This window comes from Echinococcus granulosus, assembly GCF_000524195.1.
Source record: "Echinococcus granulosus chromosome Unknown EG_S00078, whole genome shotgun sequence".
Lineage (NCBI taxonomy): Eukaryota > Metazoa > Platyhelminthes > Cestoda > Cyclophyllidea > Taeniidae > Echinococcus > Echinococcus granulosus.
The window spans coordinates 170,919-189,409 of NW_020170458.1; the positions used below are offsets into that span (position 1 = coordinate 170,919).

At 44.6% G+C, this 18,491-nt stretch overlaps 1 protein-coding gene across 1 annotated transcript in view; it reads right to left on the reverse strand. All coding sequences in view use genetic code 11, as the record gives it.

The window, feature by feature from the left end:
* Positions 1–3,202: 3,202 nt before the first annotated feature.
* The window catches only part of EGR_07470 (hypothetical protein), a gene marked incomplete at both ends in the record, with an annotated part of 26,699 nt that continues 11,410 nt past the window's right edge, over positions 3,203–18,491 (reverse strand). Inside the window, 6 exons of the mRNA XM_024496719.1 lie at positions 3,203–3,270; positions 3,922–4,991; positions 6,183–6,253; positions 6,806–6,990; positions 7,651–7,921; positions 18,131–18,176. Coding sequence (XP_024348859.1) covers positions 3,203–3,270; positions 3,922–4,991; positions 6,183–6,253; positions 6,806–6,990; positions 7,651–7,921; positions 18,131–18,176 — 1,711 coding nt within the window. The remainder of the gene's footprint in view (positions 3,271–3,921; positions 4,992–6,182; positions 6,254–6,805; positions 6,991–7,650; positions 7,922–18,130; positions 18,177–18,491) is intronic.

Genomic DNA, 18,491 nt, shown 5'->3' on the forward strand with positions numbered 1-18,491 from the left:
TTCAGCTAACCCACTTCAATCAATGGGAAGGGAATGAGGACTTGGGAGGGTTTTGCCACCTGCGATCAGCCCTGCTGGGGGATTTTGTGCACCCAGTTTCATAGAGAGGTGTGGAACGCGACGTCACGGGAAATGGGGAGAGCGAGACCTTGTTTTGAGTAAACTAGACCAACTTGATTCTGCCCTACCATTTGAGGGATGTTTCGATGAGGATGCAATGCTAGTGTGTGGGAAGAAGTTTGCTTCAGGAGGGAGAAATTGCATAATTTATAAGCACTTGAAGGTATTAAGGGAAATTATTGCCAGTAGGCTTAGCGGATGGTCGGATGAGAGTATTCCTTTGAAGACAACCGCTTATGTATCCATGTTTGGCAAATCAGACAGCTTTCACACTACTCTGAAATATAAGGAACAGTTTTCGATATTTAATTCAGCTTCATTGGTTCTAATAACGAAATTTTGAGCCTATAAACGCTAAACGCGCTTTCAGTAGGCATTTTAATTCCCTTTTGGACTGGTTGATCGAAATCCCTCCTTTTTTCTCTCTGCTCTTTGTCTTTATATAAACATTACTTTAATTAATTAGTCTCCAAGGCAGGTGGTACTTTCAATGATGCACATTTTTTGTTTCCAAACCCCTCATTCATTTTGAATGATATTGAGCAACATGTTCTTTGCTTTTCTGACTGCCTTGGCAACTGTATCGTGTCACTCTGTCAGTCGTGGCCGCAGGCTTTGAGTTTTATTGTCTGCTTAACAATCAGCTTGCTGTCACAGCCAACGGTTTGACTCGTCACCCTGTGATTAGGATTAAACCATTTACGCAGATTGCATCAGCAAAGGAGGCGACTGTCTTTTGTTACGCCTCTAGGTACTTTGTGTATGCGATTTTGCCCGTCCAGAGCAGAAATTTACCTGCTATGGCTAAACGAAATTGCTAACGAGCACCGTAAAAAAATCTGCTGTTATGAATCATTTCGTGGGACAAATGGAGACCGCTGTGGAGCGCCATCATGGTGGTGCAAGCAAACCTATTTCACTTATCTTATAAGGTTAGAGCCGTTAATCACTCTGTATGAGAAGTGAGTGTAAGAGAAGAATGTGCATTTTTTTTGGCAGTATTCACTGGCGTCACTTAAGGCCCTTGGATAATTGAAGTGAATGACGGTGAATGCACACTGTGTGAAACGTCTGTAAAATTCCAGTGTTATGTTATTTTGAGATTCCGCTTGAAGATCGTGTAATTTTTCCGGCCCTAGAGTATCATTTTAACTTGTGATTCTTGGTCGTTTATGTCATTTTTTTACAAAATTAGGAAATCGTTGAAGGCCTGTCTTACGCTGATTCCACTGTTGGGGATCCCACAGGTCATTTTTATTGTTCCCTATCATCCCTCAGTTGTACAAATCTTCACCTACGTCAATGCTGTTGTCACATCTACTCAGGTGGGTTAAAACTTCCTGGATTTTTTTGTTTTTAAAACTAAGTCCTTTTGTTATTGCTTAGCGTTCCACAGTTTTTCATAATTTATTTTGAAGTGTGACTATCTGTGAATTCAGCCATATTCGTAGACGGCGATGAAATTTATTTATGCCTTATCCAATCCCAAATATCGGTTGGAGCCATTTTTAAACACATTATTGTTTATTGAGTTCGTTAAAACGCACCGAATGACCTGTTAAATGAAACTTGGTGGGGGCGGTGATTACTTCGAAAAACTTCACAGGAATTAATTTGTCCTCGTATTGGCAAACCTGTTCAATGCAGAAAGTAAGGTGTTAAAACTTAAATATGATTTCCCGACGAAGACCCATTAACCATGTTATTTAATTGCTTTCATTTAAGGAGTTGTCATATTCTTGAACAAAGTTTTGATCATCAAGTTTGTAGTTATCGAAATTAGGAAGCTTCTCCCCCTTTTTACCAAACACCGCTGTTTCTTCTAAATTGTGGAATAATGCATTCAAATATATTTAAGGGCTTGTACTTATTAATTTGGTAAGCAGTCTTCAGAAAGGAAAGTGATAAAAAGAGAGAGGCTTTTGTTATGCCCTAATTTTTCGAGTCTTTCCTGATGATTGAAAGGCCAAACGCCTTACCAACGCACAGAATATGTCACAAGCTCTCATCACTGTCCAAAGCCCATGCCAGAGGGTGAAGACGCGACCTGCAGAGGATGGAATGTCCGTCTAGTTAGTTAGTTGAATAAAATGTCAAATCACTGCAATGCAATAAATTTCACTCTCTCTGTTTGTAGGGTTTCTGGGTTGCTCTCATCTACTGCTTCCTGAATGAGGAGGTGAGGACATTTGTTGATCTATGTACAGCGAATGCGAGAAATTCATCCATATTCCACCACCACACCTTTTTCGCATTACCTATGATAAGTTGATTTTAAAAAATGGAGTAAATTTAATGTGTATGAGGCCACCATAGGGCCTCATTTCTGAGCCGAATTATGTAGTTAAATAAGGAATTATCCACCTTTTCGAATCGGATCGATGTAGCTCTCGATCAATTGGCCTAGACCCTATTTGAGACAAGTGTACAATTTTTTTCTCCACAGAAGACAAGAGGATCAAAAGTGCTTATTTCCTCTTAGGTTCGATTGCTTCTACGCGGCACTCTGCAGAAGGTACTTCTACGAAAACACCTAAGAAGGCATCGGCAGAGTTGCCAAACATCAGGACGTCCGCGCCAACGATCTACACTTGATTTAACCAACAAATTTGTCGTTGTGTCGGGGAGAGGGGCTTCAAGTACTAACTCCGATATAGATGGGAGACCTTGAACATGAACAAGAAATATATCGAATTTTCTGATTGCCTGATTCATAAGTTTTGTCGTGAGGATAGGGGTTGACAGTATTAAGGAAGGGCAGATGGCAGGGCAGACAGGATGGAATATATGATTAGGCGATCAGACCGCGATATGGACTACGACACTAATGCGTCACATATGTGTGACGCTGGAAGCCAGCAGGAGAAATGGGAAGACATATCTGTAAATCAGGGCGATCTAAAGAATGCGGCTCAGACTGCTTGACAGCGAGGACGTTCTTCCCGTTACTTAGTTGATTTCATCTCATGTGGCAAAAAAACCGGTTGCTAACCTTAAAGAATGTGAATACAGGATCTGACCACCTATGGTTACAGCGGAGAGTTCACTGTAAATTATCTCCTATCAGGCAAAAGGGGGCCAGTCAGGCGACAATCAGGGTAGCGGAAATAATGGTGATGATACGCCAGAGAGAGAGGTGTGCTGTTTGCGCTGCGATAAAAGTGAAGGTCGCACCGGACGAAATCAAAAAATTTGGTACACACTTCAACCAACCATGCAGCCAATAACCACGACCAAGCTTCAAAACCTCCTCCTCGCCCAGTGTATCGAAGGATGAAGGATAAATGTACTCATTGAAGGATCCATCGGCTTCCTATTGCCTTCTTAGCCACCTTTCTTTTGCATACTTCTTAGTGTCATCAAATCAACTTTAAAATCACATGTTTACCAATACTAGCGATCTTCCTTCTATACCCCCCCCCCCCCTCGGTAACTGGACACTGTCTCTAGTCAACAATGCCAAAGTGTTCAAAGCGAGTGAGCCCGAGACTTACGTAGCCCTGCGTAGACAAAGGCGGACACATCGGTGTTTCCCTATTGTCTATTAAGAATTCAAATCCCCAGTACGAAACATTCAATTAACCATCGATATTTACAGCCTTCTGAGTCGACTTCTTACCGGAGCTACGTATTTGAACAACCTCGGGGTATGATTTGATGCATTACAGGTCCTTGCACCACTCAAACGGACGGTTCTCAACTTATCCAACAATTCTCTCCAGCCCTCTACGCCTAGGACCTCCGGCAACGCTTGGAACGATGACTCAGCTGCCGTCTCACCTGTGAATTCAAAATTCCTACCTTCACCACCAGCACCACCACTACCACTGCCTTTAACCACAGCTTCTTGCAGTTCGGAAAAGAGTGGACGCGTCTTGATCAACTTTCCCACCAATCCGTCATTTTGTTCGTCCATTTCCAACAAGGTTTGTACTGCCTGGTGTGTGGCTAAAAGGCTCTCCACCAACTGGTTTCGACGACCACTCAGTTGGTCGTTCAATGTTCGATGAAGGGACCTTGCCTCCTCCAAGCTCTCTCGTCTGCGTCGCAGCTCGGTGAAGACTTCATCGCCCAGCTCTTGCACCTTAGATTGAATCAATCCCAGAGTGGCGGACGTATCATCAATCTTGATATGACGAGTTAGGAGGAGAGATCGCATGGCAGCCTCTCGACGTCGAGAAACCTCTTCACTAGGGCTTTCACTCTTGTGACTCTTTCGACGAAAGCATCCAATTTCTTCGTCGCCGGAATTATCCTCCGTGAGGTTGAAGTTGGAACACACCTCCTCGGTCCATAAACCCAACATTAGGAAGCTGAATTCAGCATGACGACGGGATAAATCGCGTTGAATTCGACAGACCCAACTGTGAAACTCGTTAGAAGCTTGTTGAGATGAGAGAAGCGAGGTGATGGTTACATCACCATGCGCTTTTTCTGCATTATCGCGAATCCAAGCTCGACCTAGAGCCTCTTTGGTAGTCTGTGGAATGCGGTACTTATTGGTCATGCATCTGGAGGCATTTAGCGTCTGCTGACTGCTCTCAATGCCATCGGTGGCTTCGTGATCCAAATTTACAAGTTGTTCATAGAGTTTGAGGTTGAATTGTTCACTCTGCTTCAGAGCCAAGGTCAGAGTGTGAACTTCGTCGCGAATAACAATGAGTTCAGTAAGTGCACGAGAAAGGGCCTCCTCCAGTCCATAGATTGCATAGTGAAGACTTTCAACATCCCCTCCGGTCCGTTCAATATCCTCCAGAGCACTGAAGGCCACTTCAAAACTGGCCTGGAGGTCAACAATTGACCTGGCCAGATTCCTCTTATCCGCACAAACAAACGGGTAGTAAGATTTGGCCAATTTTTTTGAGGCTTCACTGAACGAAGTGTTGGAAATAATGTCACTGTCAGTTGAGGTGAATGAGGTTGTCATGCCTGTGAAAAAAGCGTTTTTAGGACACGAGCGCGGGACTTTTGAATCGAGTCTGACCTTGAGGTGGGAGGATCAATAGTTCTTGCGAGGGGTCAGCTGTTCAACACCCTTTCTAGTTTTATTTTCTTTGAAAGTCTACAGATTGCTTTCCAAAACCGCTCTATTTTCCCAGTGGTCAACGCTTAGGTCAATGCTGATAACCAAGTTCTTGTAGTTGCAAGAAGGATGGAATGCAATGTTACCAATCCATACACCTTAGTGAAAGTGAGGTGAGAAGCCCCCTTGTGCTGGAAGACACGAAAGTGAGGTGGCTTGATTTCCGAAAGGAGGACATGGATAGGACTATTATGGAGAGTTTTCATCAATTCAGCCATCCACAGCAATGGGACAACGAAGCCGAAGCTTTTTGCTCTACCAATACGGCACAGAAAACCAAGTTGTAGGGAATAACCGCTAGATCCACGATGATTGGTTTCCAGTTCAAGGTCATTCAAATTTCCACCAATTGCCAATGGGGCGCCACTTTGACATTTTATAGCTAATTTTAGCCCCAAATTAGTTTTCTCGCCTGTCTTTGTCACCTTTTAACGCACAAAATACATGACTAGATGACTTACAACGTACTAATGTAACACAGCTACGGATTGGTTCGTTTGTTTTACTAAACGAAGAGAGAGGTGATGATTTGCGACCGCACAATCTCCCAGTGAAATGGACGATCTTCCAGCCACAGAAGAGAACTTTCTAGAACAGAACCAAAACACCTAATAGCTAGACTTTGAAGTTTTTTTCCTTTGCCTTGCCAAAACCACTAAGCACAGCTGCATGATGCATTCTCTCATTGATTGACAGAATTTGTGGGGCGGAAGTGAAGAGCAGTTTGAACCAGGACTTCACTAGAGCCAATTAAGTCAGAAAGAATTGAGAATGTAGAGTTACCTTCTCAAACAGAACATTAAAACTGGCACGTAATGGAGTCGTTCTGTTCTGTCTCGAAAGGGTTAAACTCGGCGACTCACTTTGGCAAGGGACTGCGGAGACACCCTTGTTGATACAGAAGTCTGATTAAGTTTACTTGCTTTAGAATGCTCGGTGGACGGCTTTGATACAATTAGCAGCCGACATAATCTCTCACCTTCGCTCTCTAACGCCAGTGCCTATAAACTTGCTAGCTCCGTTAATGCGAACAACACTGTAGGCAATTATCTGCAATGCCACCGTAGAAACAAATCACGGTTACACGGCATTAATGATTGTGGAAGGGAGAAGAGAGCACCGGCTTTCTCAGCTCTACCAATTCATGCTTTTTTTCAGCTCAAATCCACACATTTATTCATTCGGTTTAGGCCTATTCACTCATCCCTCCCGGATAGTTCTGAAGAAGTTCATAGGAGGTAAGATCATCAGCACATATGCCGACTAAATCATTAATCAGCACTTTAAAAATTAGACACAGTGGATGATAGTAGGCAAAAAATTATCATTACCGGTTGGGGAAGGGGGGTAGGTTGCAGTTCAATGAGAGTTTAGTAGCGGCGAAGTTACGAAGACAGCTGATGCCTGTTGGCGGTACCGTGGTGGCCTTGGCCTCATATCACAAATTGTAAATGCGTTCTTTGATATTGGTGAATAAGGGGGAGGCGGATCAGGAGCAGTAACAACAACAACAACAACATCCGAGGGCGAGAAAAGAATTGGGACGACTACTTTTAGATTTGTGAGTAGAGAGGAGAAAGAATGAAAACTTTACACAAAAACTGAGGGGGCGTTGGCATGCATGCCGAGGATGGCCTGAGTGGCCTCCTGCTGCTGTTTCAACACCAACTGACTCGTGTATGCCTTTGGTTGTAGCACTCCGATTATCTCCGTGTAATTTCCCTCCCCATCCTCGCTCCCCTGCGTGTGCGATCGTGGCAGTTGCTGCATAGATGCGGAGGGTGGACCTGTAAGAAGAGTGTCTACTTATCACCATTTCAGTAGAATAAAGTTATCATGTAGGGTAATGGGGGGTCCCCTTTTCCTTCTGAGATGGACAAGGCGGAATGCTGCCCTGGGGATCAAGTGGAAAAGGCTCAAGGAGCTGATGCAGTGGTTTGAGTGAAGGCGTCATTCTGCTGATGGAACATGAGGGCCCGCAGTCCTGTTATAAACCGCGTTGCCAGGGGCATGCAAGCCCGGCGACAGATCGACCGTGGAATCCCAGCTAATCAAAAAAGGTCCTTCTGGGTTCACAGACACTCAAGCAAGACTAGACCCAAGTCCCGATGAATCTCCGGGAGTCTGGAGTCAATAAAAACTGGTTCAATGAATTCGTATCTTAGATCCGTTTCAAGGCCATTTAAGATCCCAAACTTGTCAACCTACAATCGATAAAGAAGGACAGCCATATGGACATTGGGAAGATTTGATGAGGACTACCGAGACAACAACTTGCAAGATTTACCCACCCATAGGCCAATCAATCCACCTTCTGGACGACTAAGAAATTTTATGCCAATCCAAAATATAAGTGGATCAACGATCGTCACCAAAAAATTCCATCAGCAAAATCTGCTCAGCAGATTCCGAGGAAATGTATCCACCCAGAAGAGTAGCAGACTCACCAGGCAATGGATCCCTCCTCGGCCGACCCGCTGAGCCCCTTCGACCGAGCGTGGAGGACGCTGCAGCAACTTGGACCCCCCGCTTGCCACCATTAGAGGTCCCGCGATCTTCCGAGGTCGAAGAGAAGGTTAACTCGGCATACTCCACGCCATCCGTGGTGGTGGTGGATGGATTTTGTAGAGGCGGTGGTGAACGCGAGAGCAGGCCGCGATGAGGTGATTCGGTATGGGCTACGACGGAGGATCGAATTTCGGGATACCTTCTGTTGGTCTGTAGAATGGGACGATAGAAAGACGAACATCTCTATTTAACAAATACTTGCCTCCACCTATCTGGCTGTTTGTCTGTCTGCCCGTCCACTTCAGTTTCTCAGCGAAAGCCTTGGGATGCTCAAACGCTCTCCATTTCCTTCAAATGGACCTTTTCAATGATGCTTCTAGCCTTACATGCAAAGGTATAATGGCAATGTATTCAGGCCCCCTACAGACATACGACAGGGCAAGAAGAAGTTGTCGCGAGATGTTCAAGACGGTAATTCAAGGTACAAGTCACTCATGTCATGATGACTAGTAATGCCTTTCAAGTGACAATGAGTCACCGTTAGGAACAGGACATTTGCGCCCAGAAGGCATTAAGGAGTGTAAGTGGATATCTTGCTTTTTAAAAAAAAAACACTTTAGGGCTATTAAACGTGGCTTTTGATGCATTAGTGAGTAAACAGGCAGTAAGCATTACTTTAGCTGCTTTAGACTCATCACCATCACATATTCATAGTTCGGCCCAATGGGTATAGAGCGAGCAGTGGTGTCGCAACAGACAATGCAGTACAGAGGTGAGTGGAAACGCGTGATTAACACTAGGACAGACAGACGAAGAGAAGCGGAGGGCAGTGGCATATTGCAGGCACTTTCCACCCACTGTCACAAGAATACGCAGCAATCCTTTTTCCTCAAGAAATTTCAAAGTTTTGCCATTTAAATATTTAACAGAAGTTATGTGGGCCAAAACTGGCAACGCGAAAAAAAAAGAAGACTTTCAGTAGCTACGAGAGGACGTGGCAAAAGAAATTTAACTAATGAATGGACAATGCCACTACTTAGGGACGAAGTTGCAACACATTTTTGCGTGAGCTTAGGGGTGACCGGTGTGAAAAATCCAACGCTTGAATCAAAAGGGAACGAGAAATTGGAGACAAGGAGGTACAAGATCCAACTGTAGAAAGGTTCGCTCTAAAAGGGTGGGAAAACAGGAAAGATTGTTTAAATAAACGTGGCACTTTTTCAAACTTAGTTTTAACCAAGTGGAATAGGTATTCAGTGTCTAATAGCTTGGAATGTTGGTCCTCTGGCACGTGCCTTACAATAATAAATTAGGAGATACGGGCAATCAGATAATGTGTTTTACCCCCTTGCAGCTGCTTCGATTGCAATTCTTCCGTTTTTGAATAACCGTAGGTAGCGCTGTACATTCACCTCTCCGTCAATATGGCCATTTTAAATCTGGCGATCCACTCATAGATTAAAAAGAAAACTATCTCCGAGCCGAGTGTATAGCGGAGATGCGTTTGTACTCCCAGCTCTCTCACACGCGTCCATCCACAGTATTCAACGCATGGCAGAAGAGTGATTCTTCCTTTTGGGCACTATTTAAACATGGATTTAGCGACAAAGTGAAAACTTTTACTAGATAGCCAACTCGCCAGAGAGTGATCACATGATACGCTCTACCTTATCCCACAGTCTTCCCTGTCTTCAAGACACGAAAAGAAATTGCCCGGGTACTTATTTGCAAGTAAATGGGAAAAAACAGCCCAATTTGCAAAAAGTATAACTATTAATTTAAAGAATATCAGGAAAACTGGGGGTTAAACAGATGTCCACTTGATGAAGTCACATGCTAAAACTAGGACCCTCATCATTATGGATTAGAAGATAATTCCTTAATACCCATTGGTTGCGCGCAAACCGGCCAATCAAATGCAAAAAACTTCGCAAACTCGTCTTCCGATTGACTGTTCACTGTAACCAATGTTGGTAGGGGGGGGGGGGGGGGGGCATTCTATCCATCCCAAGGGAGAACACTTTCGGTGCAAATGGGGCAACATTAAAAGCTAATTGTGCACCACATTAGGCAATTTTGTGGAATTTGACAATTTAGCAGATAAAGAAAGGCAGGAGGAAATTAATTCATTCGCGAATTAAGCTAAAGAGAGAGGGACAAAAAATAAAAAAGGGCCCAAAATTGGATGAGGAGAAAAAAGGCACTTTCCTTTCACGAATTTGCAAATCCAACTTTAACTTTGTAAAAAGGAAAAAGTTAGAAACTGGAGAAGAACTAATGCACTAAACTATAGAGAACTAAAAGGAGATGCTTGAGAACCTCCCCAGGGATGTGTTGAAGCCAAAATTGCATAATCGAGTGTACTTTTAGGAGGTGAAGGCTATGCCCGAAGTGCCGACCAATCAGATGCAAGAAGTACAGAAAAGACCAGAGAAAATATCCCTTTTTACTTATCATTAACAAAACATCATAAAGTAGGTAAGCAAGTGGCGCTGTCAAAGTAGACTGCTTCGTTTACTTGCCCATGTGGAGGTAAATGCGTTGACGCTTGAATGAATAGGTGGAGGAATGAATGGTTGGATGAAGGCTAGAAGGATGAGTGTAGATACAGAATGGATCCGAGAGGGGTAGATGGGTGAATCAGGGAGAAGGGAAGGGAAAAGGTACACAGGGTTAACAAAAGCATTGTTGGGAGAACGGATGATTAGATACATGAGTGGATGGGCAGATAGGGGACGGACGGATTCAGAATGGATGGTTGGATGGATAGACGCCTGATCGAATAGGTGCATTGGGGAGGAGTTGGAGGTGCTGCTGAATGAGGGTGAAGAGAAGAATGAATAGACAGGTGGCGGGATGAATTAGTCACAGGAAGGAAGATGGAAGGGAGTCAAGATCGAACCAACCTCCAATGCGAAGAGAAGAGGAGGAAAAATCAGTTTTATTACTGTCACCAAGACACCGTCTAGTTTATCAGTAGGTACTCGGGAGAATCATTGAAATAGACGTCTAGAACAGTTGGCCCGTTTGCGTGAATGTTTGTATATGGCCGTGTGTGCGTGTGTGTCAGAGGTCATACTGGCCCGTTATTGGACTACCTAGCCGTGTGCACTCATATACTACTCATTAGCACTGAGTAATACGCAAAACCTCCTCTTCTTCCGTCGCCTCCTCGACATGAGCATTGACTGGCCTCGCATTCGTCCTACCACCTCCCACGGTCAGTTCTCGACTCTGGTGATGATGCATTGCATGTGGGTGTGATTGCTATGGTGATAAAGGGATTTGAAGTCGATTTGTTGGATAGGTGGAGAGAGAGAAAGACGGATGGGTGGATTCGAGCCGGATGAACGGACAGGAGTGGGATGGGTGGAAAGATGGTTGAGTAAGCGATTGAATTAATCCACGAATGCAAAGAAGAGTCATTGAATAGACGTGTGCAATAATAGGCAAATAGTTCAGGAGGTCGATGGATGAAAATTTGGAGGGATGGAAACACCGCAGGTGTTTCAAGACATGAACCAAATATCCCATTCAAGGTGTCATTAAGTGGGTAGGTAAATAGGCCGCCAAATCGTTGAACGGATGGATGGGAATATTTGTGGGCAGACAGAAGGCGTCGTTAAAGAAGCACAACCGATTAACATACCAACATTTTGAGAGCACAGATCACATGCATTCCAGTTGACAGGTGTGTGTGTGTTATGAGTGCGGAGATGACAGTATTTCCGATACGCAAAGTGGAGGGGGATCGAATGCAGGCATGCAATGAAGAAGTGGTCGGTTAGACGAACAGACACATGCAATCATGCAGAGGAAAGAAACAGACAGGCAGGCAGACCGACAGAGACAGACAGGTAGGATGGGAAGGACCGAAGGCACGAACAGTGTTGCATTTCGTTTGTCATGCCGAAAGGGAGCCATTGAAAGAGTAGGAGATGGTGATGATGAATTTGGAGGAGGAGGAGGAGGAAAAACCAGAGAAGACAAAAAAGAGTTAGAAAGGATGAAAAATTGCAAAACATTAAAAGTTAAAGAGAGGAAATTAAGGCAAAAATGACAGGGCTATCTACTGTTTTCGTGTCACTCTGAACATTATGACTGTGTGGCAGGACAGAAAGGCAGGTACGCTGGGAGTGGAACGGAGGGATGAACGTATATCTTCCGCTCCTTCCCAACCACCGTCCACCACCGCCACCATATTTGCCCCAGCTCATATCTGCCTTAAACAAGACTCCAGCCGACTAGACATTTGGAGGTCTTTGCCGTCCCGCTTGAAATTCGCAATCCACCCACAGCCAAGACTTTCTGGCACAGATGGATTTGTACTCTCCACAAGCACACACTCCTTCCGGCAAAAATGACAGCTCAAGCATGACAAGTCAGCCGGAGGTAGTCACATGGTATACTGTGATATGTTTACAATTTTGAAAGCCTCCTCCTCTTCCACCTCTCCTCACTACCACCGCCTCAAAAGACTGCATATTGTCCCACAAAAAAGGTGGTATCAGTTTTCGGTATTCTTCCAGCTAGTCATCCCCTACCCGTCGCATGGACAACTTCCATTTCCAGACTGATCAGAAGGAAAGGGGATGACAACAAAGAGAGGAGATGGTGCAATTGTTTCCTTTCTTTTGCCAAAGGATCTCCTATAAGAAGAGCCTTGGAGTCGACGACAATAGAGGGGAAGATGGTGCGACATTTAAGTTACAAATGAGGCAAAAAAAGAGCTGAAATTGGCCAAAGGAAGGGAAAGCAGGGAGGAAGGAAGGAGGGCCGACAGCAAATGTCGAGCTTTCTGTGGAAAATCCTTTTAATGAGGAAAAAAATTCACATCCAGCACCATTTATCAACTAGCAAGGCGTAGAGCAATTTGAAAAGAGGAATAAATTAGCAATTAACTATGCAACTTGCTCTCGTTGATAAATAAATTAATCAACTTCTCCTCAAAAGGTGTAGTGAACATTTTTTTCAGGAAAAAAACGCATCAAATATGATTTGAGCCGTGAGTGGAGTATCAAAGTGAATAGGCCTGCGGGTTGGCAAGTGAGCCAATAGGAAGGCGTGGAAAGTGAGGTGGTGGGGGGGGGGGGGGGGAGGGTTGAACGGCCCTCCTTCCCTCCCTCCCTTTCGCCCTGTAGAGTTTAATTTGTAATGTAAATGCTGACACAAATTATTAAAAGCACCTTAATGTCAAGGTTTTTTTTTTCGAAATTTGCACTAAATCTTGGGTCATAATTTCGAATGAGGAGCGTTAATTCGGGATCAGATGGAAAACCCCCTAATGATTATCTCACGGAGATGGTTTTATGGCGATAAGTCCTTGATGTTGTGGTTGTTATTGTGAGGGTCGGTGGGGTGTACGTAACTACCACCGATTGGGAGCGCGCCGAGGACGATTCTCTAATGAGACGAGGAGGGGAAACAAGGTGACACTTCCAAGTTATCTCCACGAAGAAATGCTATTGTCCAACCGTACGCCTATTTATTTCCACAAGCCTACCCTGAAAATGGCTACTAGGTGATGGAGAGACAAACGGATGCAGTGTGGGTGGGTGAAGTCGAGGTGGCTTAGTTGGGGAATCATGGACGATTCAGATCAACATCAGTGTCCCAATAACCTCTTCAGATCCCAAATGACCTTCAGAATCGCCTTTTCTACAAATAAAGGAGGGGGAACTACTTGCCCATCTGTATTTTGGAGTGAAAAATATTCCCCAGTGTCTACGGAACCTCATTTTTCACTATCAGCTGTGGGAGGAAAAAGACGCGATTTATCTTTATCATAAAACAGGCCCAAAATCTCCCCCTTTACTACAGGAGTGCGCATTATCTCGATGTTGAGGGATTCACAAGATTCAAGCATCCCGAGTGTTTTTTTTTAAAACTCAATTTGATGCAATAAACAGAGGAAATGTCCTTTCAACATCCCCTGACCTACAAACAATGCTAACCTCAAACGACTTATGTACTTCCAGACCTCGTAGTAAAACAAAAAGCCAACGAAAAAAGCTTGTTTCACTAGGTGCTGTAGAACCGAGGCTTCGAGGTGGAAGTCAAGCAGCTCTTTGATTACATGAGGACTGATCTCTTTCGGGTTGTCAAACGCCCACTGTCCGCCTTGTAGGCATTCGGGAGAGGCAAGGACCAGAACCGCTGAGAACAATCATCCACTGGTTAGAAGTCCTAAGCGCTATGGATGCGCCCCGTCAGGTTTACAGACGTCCGAAGTGAACAAGAAAGGAAAGGTCTCCGTATAAGAAAATCTTTAAAAAATCTCTGTGTTTGGATACAGATGAGCTACTAGACTTACATTCGCGGTCATAGCAACAGTCGACTAACGCCCCTCTGTCCGCTTCTCCCCCCCGCTCCTGCTAACGACGAAATGACCCCGGAGAGAGCGTGGCATAATTGAATAAGAAAGGTCGACACGATGGCGGAGAAAGACTGTGACGGCGCAGACAAACGCAGTTACGCTCGAATCAACAACGCAAACGAAGCAGTTGGATGAACGACTGGTGGTTAAGTGGGTATGCAACTGCGCAATGTACAAAGCCGAAGAAATAATTAAGATGAATCACTTTGTCTATGTTAATGGTAGAATTCATGGTCGAGTTACTTCCACACATGTGGTGGCATGAATGTGGCGTTTTATTGCCGTCTGACAGGCAGGTCAGCCATTAAGTCACGTGACGCAAGTAACCAAGATGGAAGTGGATGAGGTGAAGTGAGCTGGTGGCGGTTGTAGACAGAAGGGAGGAGCACCGTATTTACTACCGACCACTACAGACACTTAAACAGCATCGTGAATGGTTTTAAAGGCATCGAGAATTCCCGTGACTTTCCAGATAATAGCAAAAACCACTTCCTTGGGCTGGTAAACAGTAGTTAATTTGGCGCACCCTAATCAGGATGGAAAAGGAGACGGCTCGTCTGCTCCGCACTCCTACAGAAGCAGCAAACATGGTCGATTCTCAAGAGATCGGAAAAAGTAAAAAAACCAAACGCCACCCCAGAGACCCGAGGTCGAATGCCTTCGTGGAAGCTTCTACCTAGATCAGGAGTTGCACGACCTAGCCTAGCGGAGCTCGCATAGGGGTACTTCGCTAATCTATGAAAAGGAGCGCAAATTTATCGCCCGAAAAGGGTTTAATGCTACTACCTAAGCCAGTAAGTTCAGCTACTTACATAAAAGATAACAAACAGACTATGAATTCCACATGTTTTGAGGAGAGAGGAGCAAGGGGGAAGAAGCAATGACATTATTCAAACCCACTTGAAGCCGTAATTGAGCCGCCACGTCGCAAAATGAAGTCAAGCGGAAGACGAATAAAAACACGCCATCTGGAGCCAAGAAAAACGCGATAAAGCAGCTTGGATTCCCGAGACGAGGATAGGAGGTAAGTAGGCAAAAAAAGGGCTTTAATTTTTTACAAGACAACGACCATGATTTTAGCAGTCTGTATAACATCATGAGGACCACGTCGCCTAGTAGCACTGACAAAAAAGACCGGAATAATCGGATGGCAGAACAGAAAAATAACATTTTCATTTACAAAAGAAAGAACCATTGTGACCAGGACTACGTAATAAGAAAAAGGCATCAAAAGTGGAATCAAGAGCTCAAAAAGTAATGAGAGGTTTTGGAAAGAAAAAACCATCTCAGCTCTAACCCACCAGAAACACACACACAGAAAGGGACAATTCTTGCCAGCCAATAGAAAAACAGCAAAATTTTCAGCCCCTTCTCGGAATTCGTAGAGGCAGCCCGGACACTGAAAGCAGTAGTGAGTCTTTTCTGCCCAAATGAAAACATGGGGAAAAGGGGGCAAAAAAAGAAGTGGGAAGGGAGAGGCAAACACTTCATTCTGCCTGTTAAATCTCATCCACTATGTTAGCTGTCAGGGTTGTGAGTCGGACGCCAGTCTTTTCCTCTGGGATGATGGGGCAATAAAAAAAAGAAGCAAAGAGGAGAAAAAAACCGTGGGCACCAAAAGAAGGCACGAATTCAGACATGAGGCTGCTCGAATATGAAAGGCGCTATTCAACGTAGTGAATAGGCGATTTACCATGTCGTTTTGGTGTTGAGACAGCAAAAAGAATGATGAATATGACAGCCGATCGGCTATCTCCGCAACGCTGCCTACTACGAGGTTACAGAGGAAACTCGAGTACTTGTTATTCTAACGTAACACCCTCCCATTGTCCACCTCTATACAAAAGCCCAAAGAAAACACTCAGGTTTAACTCCAGGCCTCCTGTTTTAAGTGTTATATGCTACAACCGCAGATCCCCTAGACGAATGTATCATCAATCTTAGTTAAGGTAGGATGACAACGTGGACACTACTGAAATGAACCAGGAATTGAACATCTGGTTACACCCGGCCATCCATCACATGGGCCTGCAAAAATTGACGAGGAAAGTGGGGGTGAAAACAGCGACTCTTAAAGACCGGTTATGACTGCCATCAAATGAGAAAAGGAAAAGTAAATAATCACTTATCATATCCTCAATGCTGAAGGTGACCTGTTCGATTTAAGCTAACACTGATGGTTATGAAGACGTTTCCAAGATTTAGAGGGCATTTCAGGCTATAGTGTCTTCGATGAATTAAAAAATCCTTCCGGTAAGGAGATTCGACCGAGAAATTGGCAGATCCTTCAACTAATGGCGTTTGTGGGTGTGGTGAAATAACCTACTCAGACTAGGGATCAACGAGGGCTTGGCAGTTGGTAGACTCATCCAAAGTGCTGAAAGTAATCAAGACGTCCCTATTCCATCACTACCCACAAACTCGGGTAATTCCAGAGAATTTTGGCAAGCTACTTGGATCACAAACACTGAACAGTTATCCAAGTGACGTTTGCGTATGGATACATGGAACCGGTTTCTAGCGTAAACAAAAGGCTAAAAATCAACAGGAATCAGAGCATCGGCAGTGCCATTCGTCGATTGTGATAGCAGGAGCAGTAGCAGCAGAAATCAAGCTTGGTGCAATTAGTCTGGATGAAAGTACCTCAGATCTGTGTGAAGTAGAGGAAATCGAAGAACGAAGTGATGAAGATGAGGAAGAATGTGAAGGAGAAGTGTAGAAGCTCTGTCTTCGTGCCCAATTCTCTCCAACAGAGGAACGCAGAGAGAATTCGTCTCCACGATCTGCCGTCTATGATGTGGTAGGAGGCGAGAGTGGAAGGATGAATTGGCGGTTTTAAAATCTACCGGAGACTAGAGCTTCAACAGTTCAATAGTCTTAGGGGAAGGACATTTCAATATGACAGGAGAGCCTAAAAACGTAAACTTCTTTTTCAGTGCGAAACTCAATGCACGAGGGACTTCGAGTTTAAGGGGTACGAAGAGGAATGCTGCCCGATTAGTGCGGTTCGCAGCCCACCGCCATGGTACTCATTCCTGCGGAGATTTAGTTGGTACATAGAACGAGCCTCGGATCTCAGATAATCCGACGCGCAGCCTATTAAGATCCAGGAGGGGGAAGATCACAATCATTTACAAACACTTGCCATCTCGAGGTGTTAGATGACGCCAGTTAACAAGATAATAGACAAGCTGGCCTGGAATGATCCAATTATGTTGACGAATTCTTTCACTTCCCGGACGCCAACTTAAACACCGAGATAGGTCTATGGTGTGGAAGTGTGAGTGAGTGTAGGCGTAGCTGACACCAACCCGTGGGAGTGTAAAGGAAAGCTCTCCCAACAAGACAAATTAAGGCTGACTGTAGCCCACGTCAGATCGCAGATTCGGATCCTATGTGGCTCCTCCATCCATGCTTCGTCAACATCTGGTAAAATCTTAGCTAAGCTCTGACAAAAAGAGCTCCAAAAAGAGTCATCGTTTTAGTTGTGCACAATCAAAAGAGCCAGCGCCTGCACAATCAGTTAGTCAGTGAGAGTGAATGTTTGTGTGTACGTGCGAGGTGACGGTAATAGGAGGGACTGCCTCCACCTCCGTAAAATCAGTAAATGCACAATTCGCCTTCTTCTTCGCCATATCCATAAAGCAAGCGCTGTTGGAATGGGTACTAGGGTGAGGAGAAAATGCAAAAGAAAGGACGAGAGATAAGGAAAAGTGAACAACGGGAGTGAAACAATCGGGTGTGTGTGTGTGTATGTAGATTTGTTCAGCCGAAAATGAACAGGAAAAACACATGACAGCAGACAAGCAGGCAAACAACAGCGGATGTCTTCCCCCTCTCTATTTACCATCAGATGTGGAAATGTAGCTAATGACCGTCAATCAAACCAGAGATCGGAGTGGGTAGACGGTTCCGAGTGAATTCGCCACAATACCCTCACGTCTAGGCAATCGGAATGACTGGGTGGGTGCAGGCCTTACCCCCAATCCTAGCATTCTTTATCCCCCCCCAAAAAAGACGATAAAGAATGAATAGAGACTAACCTTTGATCCTGAGGCGTAGTCACCCGACCCAGACATCGGACCTTGTCTAGAAACAAAAAACAAGAAGACGGGAATGAAGGAAAAGAAGGGCCAATGGTCAAAAAAGTCCCTTACGACAGTGAAACTCATGGGTTCTGAAGATGTCAATTAGATCTCAAAGATGGAAAAGTAACATTGAAGCGTGAGAATAAATCGAAGTGGAGAGATAGAGGGAGTATAAGGAGACGCGGGGAGGGGAATAGATGGATGGATGAGAAGACTCCCAGCGAAAGGATTAATGAACGAATAAAAAAGGCCTCTACAAAATGCTACCGGGTCGAAATCGGAAGACCTTCTATCTTATTCACCATCATGCCTAAAG